This window comes from Patiria miniata, unplaced genomic scaffold, assembly GCF_015706575.1.
Source record: "Patiria miniata isolate m_02_andy unplaced genomic scaffold, ASM1570657v1 HiC_scaffold_25, whole genome shotgun sequence".
NCBI lineage: Eukaryota > Metazoa > Echinodermata > Asteroidea > Valvatida > Asterinidae > Patiria > Patiria miniata.
The window spans coordinates 9,551,596-9,566,858 of record NW_024037064.1 but is presented as its reverse complement, the minus strand read 5'-3'; the positions used below and the strand labels follow the sequence as shown (position 1 = coordinate 9,566,858).

Sequence of the window (15,263 nt, the reverse complement as noted above, 5' to 3'; positions counted from 1 at the left end):
ACTCGCCGTGTACAAACTGTTTGTAATGAGTGTTTGCTGCTCGATACCATGGGAACCAACTCCGGTTGGTTAATAAGTGACGCCTGCTCATTATAATCATTGACTATAACGTCTGTTGCAGAAAAAAAGTAAATAATGCGGCTAGCTGGCTGTGCAAACTTATTAGCATTAAATGTCTGCTTCCCAGAAGCGCCATTTCAGATTTTTGGCGTGTGTGTGCATGTGTGGATAGTTGCTGATTGTTTCGATGTGTGAGGATTATATCTCGTGTGGTAAGTAACAGTACATATTAAAATCTCTTTCTTTTGATTATCTAGGAAGTGATTGTATTATCATAGAGGGTGTATGAAGTGGTGGTATAGATGATAATATTATGAGGACCCCTTTTACGGGGCATATGTGGGCTATTTTGAAGGTATATATACCGCAACATAATTTTCCATCGTTTTAGATTTGTGTTTTACGGGAAGGATTAGTGTACGGCTAATATAGCTCAACATAATTTTCCAACATTTTAGATTTGTGTTTTACCTGAGGCCTGCTTATATTAATTCATTGATTATACATGTCTGCTGCATACAAAACAAGCAAAAGATGCAGGTAGCAGATGGCCAGATAGCTGGTAGCCTGCCGCTTTTCATGATGCAGGTAGTGTTTGGCAGCAAAACCATGGGAACCAGCTCAGGTTGGTTAATAAGTAACGCCTGCTCATTATAATCATTGACTATAATGTCCGTTGCAGAAAAGAAGTAAATAATGCGGCTAGCTGGCCGTGCAAACTTATTAGCATTAAATTTCTGCTCCCCAGAAGCGCCATTTCAGATTTTTTGGCGTGTGTGTGCGTGTGTGGATAGTTGCTGATTGTTTCGATGTGTGAGGATTATATCTCGTGTGGTAAGTAACAGTACATATTAAAATCTCTTTCTTTTGATTATCTAGGAAGTGATTGTATTATCATAGAGGGTGTATGAAGTGGTGGTATATGATAATATTATGAGGACCCCTTTTACGGGGCATACGTGGGCTATTTTGACGGTATATATACCGCAACATAATTTTCCATCGTTTTAGATTTGTGTTTTACGGGAAGGATTAGTGTACGCGATCTGAAAATGGCGTCCCTATCTACATTGATGAAATGTTCTCACATTTTAATAGTCTTTCTAACCCGATAAGTTACAGATAGGTCTAAACCACAGTTGCAATCTTTACCAATCATTTGAAACGGTGCCTAATTTGGGGTGAATAACTTTGCAATCAATTGATAGCGTCCCCAGTTACATCGTTTAAGTGTCGCTACCTAATTGTTATTAAAAGTGTATAATCCCATACCAGGGTGAGAGAGCAGGAAGTGTTTGGCAGCGAGATTCTCGAAGCCTGCTAATTATAATCACTTGTTATACATGTCCGTTGTTGGAAAAAAAATGATACGGCTTGTCGAGCAAGTCCCTGGAAGCCTGAAGCCTGCCCATTTTTGGGCTCTAACGTCGCGTAGACGCTATTGTTTGCTGTGACGCATAATTCCCAGATCCCTGTTTTAAAATACTAGCGTTTCTACCTCTCAAAAGCACCATTGTTGTCCCCTGGAAGTGAGTTCTCTTTCCTCGACGAATTAACAATGTTTCTTCGTTGTGTTATCTCCCGAGTGAAAGTTAGAAATAGATCACTTGGGTGGGACTCGAGCCTACCACCTCCTGCTTTCCAGTACACAGTCTTACCATTCGACCACCGAGCTTGCAGGATCGGTTGGCTGGTTCGAATCTGCTCTAGCAGCGGGTACCACATTGAAACTATTCATCAGATGGAAGGGCAACATCTAATATTGAATTTACATCACCCCCGACGAAAAATTCAAGTTTATGAACAGGATCACAATTTTTTTTTCTTTTGGCAAAGTTAAGATGTCAGCTGCCTTACGCTGCATTGCAATGAGCATTCTACCGCTGTGACTTCGTCAAACCGGAAGTGTTTGAAAATCTGTTCACTTAACATTAAATGTTTTAAATTAGTTATATTCACTGTGCACTTTTTTAACGTCATCAGACCGCAAGCAACATGTAAGTAACATGTTTAATTACACTTATAGATTCCTAAAGAATGCATTTATTGAAATATCTAAATAATTATACCGAGAAAGGTTGATAATCAGACTTTTCTATTTTTTATTTAAATTTCACATAAGTCAAGACATATCAAATGACATAGTTTTACGTCACCTGCATTTGTCACGAAAGTAAACGCCATATCGTCACCGACACCACGAACTGACACCCTCTGCATTACACGTGTATAAAAAAATAAAAAAATTCAAATTTTCTTTTTTTGCACATGTTAGCAGTTTGTATCATGAAGTTTAACATGACGAAGTTAAAATTGCTGAAATCATCTATAATAAAAACATTTTTGCCAATGAATTTTCACTAAATTGGTCAATTCGGTTACCACGCAGTGACCCTGCACAGGGTGTCAGTTCGTAAAAACCAAAATTTTCGTGCTTTTGGAGAGTGCGCGCATGCAATAGCGGTAGGGAGTGTATGTTCGAGAAAACGAAAATTGACGTGTTTTTGGAGAGTGCGCGCACGCATGCGCAGTGTGTGCGCGCACTCTCCCAAAACGCGTCAATTTTGGTTTTCACGAACTGACACCCATCTTAATCATGTAATTGCTAATTAACTAAGCAGATTTTTACAATATAACGTTTATAATTGAGTAGTTTAAGCATTTTCACGTTAAGTGATACTAAAACCTCTACGCGGCAACCCGTGGTCGGAATTTTATGTTTTTGGTATCAAAAGATGCGCAAAGCTCGAAGCTTAAAAGTCATAACTGCTCGGGTCGCGAAAAAAACATTTTTTAGAGGCAGGGGCGGCGGAACCGGGGGGGGGGGCCTGGGGGGCATTTGTGTCCCCTCCAGATATAAAACAAATGCTTTAAAATATCTTACTTTTTCTTAGAAGTGACCATTTCCCAATAATGGTAAAGATAGTTGTGATATAAACGAGGAATATGAAAACCAAGCTCCAAAACCCATAAATACGCCCTGAAAATGGGCACGTTTGCATAGTTAGCATATAATCATCGTTTTTGAAGAGCGCCCCCTATGTTGGAAGATGATAACAGCCCCCCCCCCCCCCCCCCCCAACTATTTGAATTTTACGGAGGCCAAGTGTCCGGGGAAAAACATGTGTCGAACTTTCAACACGGATGTGCACACACACAAATGCTGAGAAAGTGCCCCTTTTTGGTGATGCCCCCCAGTTTCAAACCCGTCCCGCCGCCGCTGTTTAGAGGCTATCGCGGAAAATGTTGAGGGAGGGGGAGGCGGATTCCGCCCCCGACCCTTTCAGGGTTAAGTGGGATCAGGGAACCAGACGACAAGAACATGATTATTTTCTTGGTTTTTCCAGCATCTACAAGCTGAAAACGTGAAACAAGTCAGTTTAACAATATTTTCTATAACATACAAATGCTCCAAATCAATTTATGTCGGAAAATTGCAACAAAAGCAAATGTTGTACATTCCCTTTAATTTCATACAATTGGAAATAACGGGTAATGACGATATTATGGGGCGATGAACACAACGTATCTACGGCACCGCCCGCGAAATTTGAATTCTAAAACAGCACTTTCTATCGGATCCTTTGGGATTGATTACATTAACACAGGTTGATTACAGTGCTATGGATTCAGGGGACACGTCTCATGCATACGCGCACGTATTCCGTAGAGATTTCCAAGTGTTATAGATCTTGTGCTCGCAGCAATAAGTTATTTTATCACAAAAAGTTTACTATAATGCTACGTTAGGGCCTAAGAACGCCTCGTGAGGTTAGGAAACTCTTTGTTGTATTTGTTGAACAGGAGTAAGTAGTAGATTTGTTCGATCTAGTGTTTACAAGGACGATTTCAAGCCTTGTTTTTTTTGGTTCAAGATGAGAGGGAAGGGATTTGTGAACATCGTGGAAAGCGTGCATACTTTAAGCTTCGCACAAACAAATCGGTAACTTTCGCACATCGCGTAGATTGCAAGCGTCATTTTGGTGCTTCTAAGCCTCATATCGGCGGAAAACATAACAGAAAATTGAAAAGCGCAAGTGAAAAACTCTTGAAGCAGAAAACAAACAACTCATGGAATTTGAGGAAAATGTAAAAAAGAAATCTCGGATTTATAGCTCATCTGACTCACATCAACTTTAAAATTCTGCACTCCGTCATATTGCTTCTAGTTCAGAGACTGGAGATAAAGATATCATAAAAGTTCAGGGCAAACATGGGCGTCCAAAGTATTTTGTTAGGGTTCCTGTTGCTGAGGTTGGAAGCTCTACATGTACAAAAGCGAGTCTCCGTAAAAAGGTCAATTGATCAAAAAGGTATCTTTTCGGATATTTTAATTGACAATTCATCATTTATGAAATGTATTTTTTTTTTGGAAAATTGCACAAGTTTTCATATACTAAGTGTATAAAATATTTTGTTCTTCATGAAATGCTTGTTTCAATGATGTTGACACATTGATATACAGTGTTATCCAACTGCAAACAAACACTTCAAAATCATTTATTTTTGGCGATGTATGACATCTGCGCATATGTATTTACTGTAGTATGGTCTACACATGTGACACATTTTCGGAAATTTCTGTGAATCCATCCCCCGCCCCCAACGTTGTAATTAGTACTTGATTTGCAATTGGGGAATCCACGAATGGGTGACAACCATATGACATGCTATCAATTGGGAAAAAAAGAAAGAAAAAAAAAGAATATAAATTCCAGAGATGTCCAGTGACTCTTTTTTTTTTGACATTTCTGTGAATCAGCTTCCTCTCCCCATGCGTTCTAATTGATTGCAATTGTACTTCAAAAGATATAAGGCTTAGACAATTGCATCTGTGATATGACGTCATATGACACACGATGACTTCATCGTGTCGAAAATCGTCGAGGACAATTGTCTGCTCGTGGTTTAAGTGTCTGCCAAGTCTAAAGTCGATCAAACATGCGAAAGTGCCTAGGTGTAATTATACGGGGCATGGCTGCAAAATGTGCTCAAAAATTGATTTCCTTGGTGCATTTCTTGAATCCACGTAGAATCACTGCAGTTTATTAATTAAGACCATCTAGATCACCAAGGGCACCAGTTATTTGAATATTGCATTTTAATTATCAGGGATAAATATGGCGCCCTCTATTGGCAGGGGTTGGAAAACTTTTTACATGTACATTTACATTCCATGTACATTAAGCAATTTCTGGTCTAAGTTATTAGGTGTATCTGAGATGTAAAATTAAAAACAAACCGAAACGGTATGAAGGAAAGACACTAAACTACATTTTATTTTTTTTAAACCAGTACAACTTTCAGAATACTGAAATTGGCGGGTTCTAAACAATTGGTTTACTGGCCATAACTAAAATACAAGACTGCTTTTTGCAAAGGATTATCAATCTGTAATAGCTAATAATTTCCTTTTGTACATATTTTTTACACAAATATAAGACATGTTAAATTTCACTCCTATTTCACAGTGAACAGTCATTACAAGAGCTGTGACAAGAGATTGAAGGGAACTCAGTGTCGAAATTGAATGTGATGTTCGTGACTTCGACAATACCTGGACTTACTGCATATTATCTTTAAAAATATTCATGTTTTGATTACAATCTAGCATGTTTGGTCACATAAAAAAAATTCAAAAGCCAAACATTACTGTTTTTGTGGGGCGTTAAGGTCAAATTTGTGATACAATTGTGCACTTTGTGACTAAAGCATAACATTTCGCATGTTGGATTTTCATGCCATGAAGAACATTTTCAGATGTGGAGACATTTCATTTTTGACCTCTGGTGACCTTTGAGAGGCCAATGACCTTGACATACCCCATTTATAATAATTGTTCTTGAAAACACCACTTTCCTATAAACCTAGTCTGTCATAGGTCTTCAGGCAATGTAAATAATGATCAGATGTGAAAAAAAATCATACTTGACCTCCGATGACCTTTCAGAGGTGAATGACCTATACAGTATTTATAGTTATTTATAAGATTTACAATTTAAACCCAACTTTTTCAAGACCCAACTCTAAAAGTTAGGTGTTCATGTTATGAAAAGCATTTTCATATGCAGGGCATTGCATATCTGACCTCTGGTGACCTTCAAGGGGTCAATGCACTTTGTATGCCTCATTTATAGATATTTATAAGATTTACTATTCAAATTTCCACTTTTTTATGACCCAAGTCTAAAAATTTGGATATGTGTGAACATTCATATTTGACCACTGGTGACCTTTAACAGGTCAATAAACTTTGCATACCCTATTTGCCGCTTTTTATCATTATATATAATATTCCAAATGTCATTTTTTCATGACCAAAGTCTTAATAGTTCAAAACAAGTGTATTTTAAGTATTATTCTACAGCATGTCAAGAAATCAGACCCCAAGGACAATTCTGTTATGACCTCTGATCTCCATTTCCCTTTTTGAAGGATAGACAGGGGCGCAATTAACAGAATACAAGAGGTACATTGGACAATAATCACGCTCTAACAATGACCAGTGGGCTTGGTAAAAAGGTTGAAAATGTGGTGACCCAAGTCCATCTAGATACCACAGAGTGTAAAAAGTACACAAGAGTAACTATTGTTAGACATTTGTACATATTACATTGTAAAGAAGGTCCAGCAGTCTTCTTTGTCCGGTCAAAGTTGTTGTTGCGTCTGCCAATTGAAAAAGGGAAATGGAGGTCAGATGTCACACCAAAATTTTTTGTGGCTTTACATTCATTACATGACTGTATAATAATAGGTGCAATACCTTTCTGTTACAATATTGAGGCTTGGGTCACGAAAACAAGGCGTTTTGACGAATAAATATAACAAATAGCGAAAAATATGGTATATAAAGTTCATTGACCTGTTAAAGTGTACCAAAGGTCAGATTATGATGTCCCCATATCTGAATTCTTTTCAGAGAGCCAACTTTTAGACTAGGGTCCTGAAAATAGGGTTTTGAATAATAAATCTTATAAATATCTGTAAATAGGGCATACATAGTTTATTGACCTCTTGAAGGTCACCAGAGGTCAGATATGAAATGCCCTACATGTGAAAAAAATCATAGCATGAACACCTAACATTGAGACTTGGTATTTAAAAAGTTAGGGTTTAAAGAGTAAATCATAATAACGACAAAATATGTATACAAAGGTCACTGACCTCTGGAAGGTCACTAAAGGTCAATTTTGTTGCTTTCGCATCTGATCTTTATTTTCATTGCCTGAAGACCTACGACATAGACTTTGGTCATAGGAAAGTGGTGTTTTCAAGAACAATAATTGTTACAAAATAGTGTATGTAAAGGTCATTGACCTCTCAAAGGTCACCAGAGGTCAAATATGAAATGTCTCCACATCTGAAAATTTTGTTCATGTCATGAAGAACCAACATGCGAAGTTTCATGCTTAAGTCACAAAGTGCACAATCGTATCACTCAACAGCCCCACTATTACTTTTGAGAAGCTCAAGCCAGAATTTGCACTGGAAAACAACTTCTCCAAGCTAGACGTCAAAAGCAGGGCATTGGTTTGCCCATCTCGAGCAGTCTGAAGGGCTGACAACATACAATTTGGTTGCAACAGCTTTCGTCACCCACCCATTGGCTTATCAGTGAGCCAGGATAATAGTCCAACCCGACGACATTGCAGTATTTGGTTTCCCTTGGGGAGCATGACGAGCGACCGAACGTATCATAGCCATGATGGAAACCGCCGGTTCCTTAGCATAGTCAACATTGTCTCACACTACATCCCAAATTGCGCAGACAAGTTGCGCCCTCAGCGATCTTCTTTGAAAAGATATACCATTTCTCTGGCAAGAGAACCATCAAGCTTCTTTTATAACCATTAAACACTCTATCTGAACTCAGTCCTGGCTACTATTCTCCGACCCACGTGATGAATCTGTAACTGAAATGGGCACCCGACTGTAACTTATGTTGCAATATTTTGTCTGCCTGTCTCTGGAATAAGTTTAAACATTTAAGATACCGATAATCAATTACCAAACTCTTTTGGCATAGGATTTGAAACATTCTCTCTGACTTAAAAGCAAAAACTCTCAATACCAATTACGGTTTGAATGTTAAAACAAGGTGCCAGAATGATTACCCCAAATCCATGATTTTAGCATCAAAAAAAGTTAGTTGTACCAAAAAGGGCTTTTTGGCCAAAAACAACACCCTTTCACACTATTTTATCTCACTGACATACCACTCAAATGAAAGATCTTGTTGTCCCTTTGATGTTTGTAATTTCATGTAATAATTAGCTGATTACGTCATAATGACGTCATATATTGCCCTTCCCATCATCCATTTTTTTACATACAACTTTTTTTCAAAAGGTATAACATGGAGATGCTTTGGTGAAAAAATGGTGCTTTTGTCGACCGTGTAACGATCATTGGCATTTTCCGTACATGGTACGAATTACCTGCAGGGAGAGATTTTTTTCACCCAAGTCCCTATAACAGTTTCGTATACATTTGAGCAAATTCGCAATTAATTATGCAAGACAACCGCATCTTGATCTCTAGATACAATCAGCGGGCGCTCCCTATATCTAGTCTTTGGTCATTCACCAGTTGTTGCGTCATAGACATGGATAAAAAAAAACTAGACACAGACACAACAAAGGATGTGTCACGCGCTCTGTATTATGTTACGTGTTACACGCCCGGCTGTAGTTGTATTACAAAACACTGCATTCGAATTGACCAATCAAACGTTTAGTCCTGATTTGGGAATGAAATGACGTCACGATTTTGTAAAGTCGACTCCTATTGGCTGAGGTGCGAGATCGCATAAATCTGCATGCTTTGATATATCAGACGTGAGACAGGAGTCTGGGCTCCCTGGATAACGGGTGATACTCAGACCATATACATCCGTGATACTTCGGTTTTTATTGCTAAATTAAAGGCAAACATTATCAACAGGCTGAACTAATTAACACAAATGTGCTTACCTCTTACAAGTATGGGCGAACGTATAAGCACTGCCTTATGGGGAACCGGAACAATGGGAGGTACTCCAAAAGGAATGCCCACCGACTTGCGGGGTGCCGTTTTGTTACCCCACAATTTTTTCACGAAATAGATATATGGATTTTACTCAAAAAGTAGGAATTTTCAAGGTGGGTCGATTTGTCGCAAATGGAGTTTTAGAAAAGGAGTGTTAAGTCCGAATTTCAGTCCAAGAAATTAATTCTGATTAAAATAAGAGCATGTTTACATTAGTTTGCGACTTTGCAAAATGTTAGTACACGCGAACAAAGGAAGTACCCCACTCCTGTGCCTGTGTAATGCCCCTCTCACACAAATCTAAGACCAATGCGAGTTCACTTCCAAAATGCATTTTTCCCCCGGTTTTTTTTTTTTTTGGTCCTTTTTTTGATGCCAGCACGTTTTTATTTCGTGGTACCCGTTTTTACTTCGTGAGTAATCCGTGGCCACCTCGGAAACAGGAAAGCACTTCGTGGCGAACTCGTGGACACTCCGTGGACTCCGGAGCTCACTCTGACGTACCATCGAGTACCGCGTAATGAAAACGGCCGTAAAACAGGCCAACCATCCGGGGCCATCCCGTTAAATCCAATGTAACTTCAGCCCAACCTCGAGAACACCACGAAAGTACTTCGAATAAGCCGCATTGAACACGTTTGCAATTCGGCAATAAATTTCTGAAGTGCACACGTTTTAGTTTTTTGTGTGATTCTCCTTCGATATCGGAAGTCGGACATAATGGGGCGGACATAATTGGCCGTAGAACACATTGGATCTGATAAATCGGACGTCGGACACAATTGGTCGGACATAATCGGTCGTCGGACATAATGGGTCGGACATAATCGGACGTCGGACACAATGGGTCGGGCATAATCGGACGTCGGACACAATGGGTCGGACATAATCGGACGTCGGACACAGTCGGCCGTCGCTCGTCTAACTCTGTTGTTGGACGTTATCGACCAAACGGACATAATGGTCGTGAACAATCGTACTTTTTTCTATTGATTCTTATACTTTAAATCAATCATTATATTACAGGTAAAGATGGCAATTACACGATCCAGACTATGACCTGACATCGTCTAGAGTGCAGCATCATATACAAAGACATGCGGATGATACACTTTTGATGAACTTAAGTTACATTTTTATCACTCTCATTTTTCTTCACATTTATTAGATAAACATGGCGACTGGACATGCAGTGAGTTCAACAATAGAGAGGATCAGAAGTCATCTTGTGTGCAACATCTGCCAAGAGATATTTAAACAGCCTAAGACACTGGAATGTCTGCATAGCTTTTGTGAGCTATGTTTGCTTCAATACTACAAGGAATATAAGGGCCCGACAAATATTCCTTGTCCTGAGTGTCAACAAAAGACGAAACTTCCTCAGTTGGGGGTAAAAGGTCTGAAAACAGACCTTCGTTTGGTTAGTCTAGTTGAAGAGCTTGAATCGAAAGATGTAGTAATGAGAGAGGTGACATGGACAGAGAGTGACTTCCTCCCACTTAATCCCGCAGTAGGCAAAGAATTGGGCATGTTAGCCAGGCAGTTGAATGAGGATGAGGATGTTGGTGACCTTGATCTTGGAAAGCTAGTGTTGGAAGACATGTGGGAAATTTGTCTTGAGTTTGGTAGAAAGGGAAGCGGTCCAGAAGAGTTTAATGGGGCTTGGGGCATCGCTGCTCGTAAACCTAATGAGATTGCAGTGACTGACATCTCCAACAAACGAGTTGTTATCTACGGCATCGATGGGAAGCAGAAAAGCACGATCCAAAGGGAATCATGTAAGTTTGAACAACCAAGCGATCTTTTAAATTGTGCACATGAACAACTTTGTTTTTGTTTAGTCGTCATTCACAATTTTGTGCAATTACTCCAGCAGGATATAGACTTTTTTTTCAAAATGGATCACACTGAATCACCCAAAATTTTAAAAATTATTTTGCGTGTGTGAATAACGTTGTACGCACATAATGCAAAACTCTTCATTTCCAAGAGGAATATAACAAATATACAAATATACAAATGTTTGTGAGTGCAATGGTAAGAATAATTTCATGAGGTGACAAATGAAATGTTCCATGGAACATTTCATCTGTCACCGAATGAAATTATTCTTTCCATTGCACGAACGTGAAACATTCATTATTTGTTTTATATAACACCTTAATAAATCCTTGTCACCTGATTGGTTGACTTTTAAAAGCCAATTTATTCAGGTTAAAAACTGTTTAAAAGTTCGACAAGTTCATCATATTTATATTAATGCAAACTGTTCAACAGACTGAGAACAATCATATTCAATTTATCTCGATTTAAAACAGCGCCACCACCAGCAACAGTGTCACCGTGCAATGGAAGTTCTACTCGCCGTGCAATAGAACTTTCATTGCACTGTGTGCTGCGCGCCGTGCGTTGGTACGAATAATTAAATGGCATGTGATCAACAATCCACCAATCAGATGACGGGTATTTATTCAGGTGTTGTATAATATATAATATTCAGTTATGAAGACAAAAGACACAGACATAAGCTTTAAACGCTAAAATTATCGTAACGAGTGATTAAAATATTGAGCGGAAGTGGCTTGCGATGACACAAAACAATTTACGTGTATTTTCATTTTTATTGACTTTTTTTTAAATTCATGAAACACTTTGTATTATTGGCACTGGAAGATACATACCGTATTGTGCCGTTATTTTGGAGACTACACGTTAGGCAATATTTATTATGGGGACCAAATACGCTTTTTGGACGGCAGAAAGTCCACATAACTCGGTCGTAATTCTCCTGACAATAAAAACAATTATGAAAAGACAAATTTACACAGAAAACCTTACATAATGCTCATAAATTTAGCATACAAATCAAAGGCATACAAATCAAATCTAAAATAGTACACAAGGATTTTTAAATGGATATATCACGCCCTTGAATACTTTATTTTATGAGGCCTTTATGAAATTAAACGCTGATTCCTTTTTTTGTTTATATCTTGACTCGACTCTCAAAGGTCCAAGCGGCATCGCAGCTACGCGTGCCAATAATCGCTTAGTGGTTGTTGAGGAACAAAAATACAATGTAAAGGTCTTCAACAGCGACAACACTCTGGCATTCAAGTTCCTCACAGTACCGCTGAATGAAATCGGTAAGACCGCAGTGGAACTCAAGAGCGTTGCAGTCAAGAGTAATGGTACCATCGTAGTGGGTGATGTCAGAAGAATCGTGTTGACTGAACATAGCCCCACTGATGGTAAGCTCCGACGTACCATACCAGTCAAGATTAAACCTTACTTTCTGGCTGTTGACAGGTATAATCGATTTGAAATCAGTGATAGATCACAGGCAGTCTATATTGTTGATGGTAATGGTACTACAAAACGTACCATCAAACCAACCATCAATGGTCAGCCAGTAAAACACGCCAATGGTGTATGCAATGATAGCTCAGGTATCTATGTTACCATGCATAATTCTGATCACAATGGCCACATCCACCACTATGACCCTCAAGGTATCTTCCTCAAGTGTATCGCACAGGGTCTGCTCTTTCCCGTTGGGATATTATCCACGTCAGATATGCAGCTGGCAGTAGCTGATTACTACTCAGTTAAGATGATTTCCCCCCGGTGCGGTACATTTAAGTGCGACAATGATTGTTGTAATGCTTGCCAGGTCCACATCAAGGAATCTCACTCTTTTTATGGCCACTCTTCTGGCACAACTCACAGCACCATCGGCAACATCACTTGCGGCACCTCTAATGTCATATACCTCATATCTTGCAGAGTTTGTGGAATACAGTATGTTGGGCAGACAAAGAGCGCGCTGGACAGATGTTTCATTGGCCATCGAGCAATGGTCAACCAGAAACAACTACAGGACCCTGTCGGTGACCACTTCAAACTCCCTAAACATTCAATTTCTGATATGATGTTACAGGGCATAGAGTCACTTGGCTGTTGCGAGGATCTTTCATTTCGTCTTAGCAGAAAGAAAGAATGGATGAAGCGTCTTCGGACTGTGACACCGCACGGTCTCAACACACCATCTGGCAACGATTAATGTTTTTTTTCCTTCCAGTGTCATTTGTTTCAGATCCTTCGCCACCCTCTCGGGTTTTATTTTTTCCGTGTTGCCCTCCTTTTTTTTTTATGTCATCCTTTATCGTCATCCAGTTTTCCCCTATTACCAACCCGCCCAAAGTTGGTGGCATTGGTGGTTTGTGCGGAAAAACCTCGCCTCTCACCAAGGTGACCACGGTTTGATTCCTGGCCGCAGATCTTGGCCTTGCCACAGGTCACTTAATGTTTAAATATGATTTTTGAGTAATTTGTATTTACAGTTACATGAATATTTATAAACGTCACACGCATTTTTTTTTGGCTGAAACATGTTTTGCTTCATCTATACCAATTTCTTTGATATAGATGAGGTCACCTTTTAATAAGGTCACCTTTTTAATTACATTTTTCTTTTCATTTACCTATGATTCTGAAAACTGAGGTTCATGATCGTGACTCGTGATACCGTGACTACACAAAATGTAGTCTCTTCAGAAAATTACATTCGTTATTAGACCGCCAAGTAGCGAAAACAAATCTAACACCAATGACAAAAAAGATGAGTACTAACAAAACACTTAACACGTTCCAACTTTTTTTGTTTTACTAAGGTAGAAATAGCACAGGATTTTTAAAGTCAGCTTTTGCGTATCGGTTAAAATCAAGCAGGCTCTGATTTTTTTAATCTAGTATCACGAAAGTTGGTTAAAAAACGTAATTAAAAGGTTCACAGAAATACATTTTAAATTTTCACTAAAATAACTTTTAACATTTCTCTCGTCATCGTGTGTAAATGATTTACTTGTCCAAATCTAACTAGGCATTAAGTAACAACAATTAGCTTATAATGTGCAGTTTGTTGTGCATACAAATTGTCAACGTGTCGAATATAAAAATAAAAGGTGTATTTTACTTTAGGTGGTCTAGCAAAATGAGACACAACTGGGCAGAATTCGAAATAAGAATTTGTAAACAGTAAGAAAGAAAATAAAACTTAACATAAATACAAAGCTTTTATTAATGCACTGAAATCGGAAATCTGTTAACAATTTATGGCTGTTCAAAGTTCGCAATAATTTTATCAACGTGTCAAAAAAGTACTCTCCTGATAAAAATTGATAACGCAGTTCTGCTGTTTTCTAGTCTTGAATTTGAAAGATGCCATTTTCCCCTTAAAAACACTTATACAACGATTTCTATAATATAGCCTTTTAAAAGATATATAGTGGATATATCAAAGATTACGAACGTCATTTCATTTGAAAATCGAAAAAACAATATATTACTACCATCTGGTATTTTTTTTTGGGGGGGGGATTTTTCCACTACGATCTGCGCCCAGTTCTGTCTCATTTTGCCAGAACGCCTCGCATATATTTTCATTTTGTTCAAAACACCTTGTAAATATCCAATATCTAGAAATGTGATCAGTCCGGGTTCATTTGTCTTTTCTCATATTTCCAAACAATGTAGTTTGTGTTTTTGTGTGTGTACATATTTGTCATATTTTGTGTGTACCTTAAATTAGTGTATGTAAACCTATTTCTAAGTGTACCATGGGAGATATATTTTCATGTAATTTTAAGCATGATAATAAAGAAATCTTATCTAATCTAAATTTAATCTAAGTGAGTAAAATTGCTTGCTATGATAAAGATATCACCTGTTACACCCGAAAATAAGTTTAATTTAGCTTTAATACATTGAAACACATGCATTTTACAGTAGGTTCCATCATGGACTTTAATCGTTCTTTCTATTTACTTTATTCTGTATTCTTGCTTTTTTTGTAAAATAATTCATAGGTAAGTAGAAATAAGTATACATTAAAAATAGATCATATATATATTTTTTTGTATTTTTTTGTCTGAATAACATAAGAATTATAAACAAATTGTCTACTGTAGTTGCAACTGGTAACATACCAGTCAAGATTAAATCACGTTGTTAACAATTATGATCGATTTGTAATCAGTGCACAATCGCAGGCATTACCTGTTGCTTTTGGCAATGGTAGTTCACAATGCATCTTCAGACCAACCCTCAATGCTAAACAAGTAACACACTGCATCGGTATCTACACCGATAGCTCAGGTAACTATGTTAGCATAGAT

The 15,263-nt window shown here is 38.2% G+C and overlaps 1 protein-coding gene across 1 annotated transcript; it reads left to right on the top strand.

Moving 5' to 3' along the window:
• Window positions 1-815: 815 nt before the first annotated feature.
• Window positions 816-14,429, top strand: LOC119733315. The gene is made up of 3 exons (XM_038206911.1): window positions 816-894; window positions 10,256-10,865; window positions 12,099-14,429. Exons 2-3 carry the CDS (start codon window positions 10,262-10,264, stop codon window positions 13,148-13,150), a joined length of 1,656 nt encoding a protein of 551 aa, XP_038062839.1. The 5' UTR covers window positions 816-894; window positions 10,256-10,261; the 3' UTR covers window positions 13,151-14,429.
• Window positions 14,430-15,263: the final 834 nt, after the last annotated feature.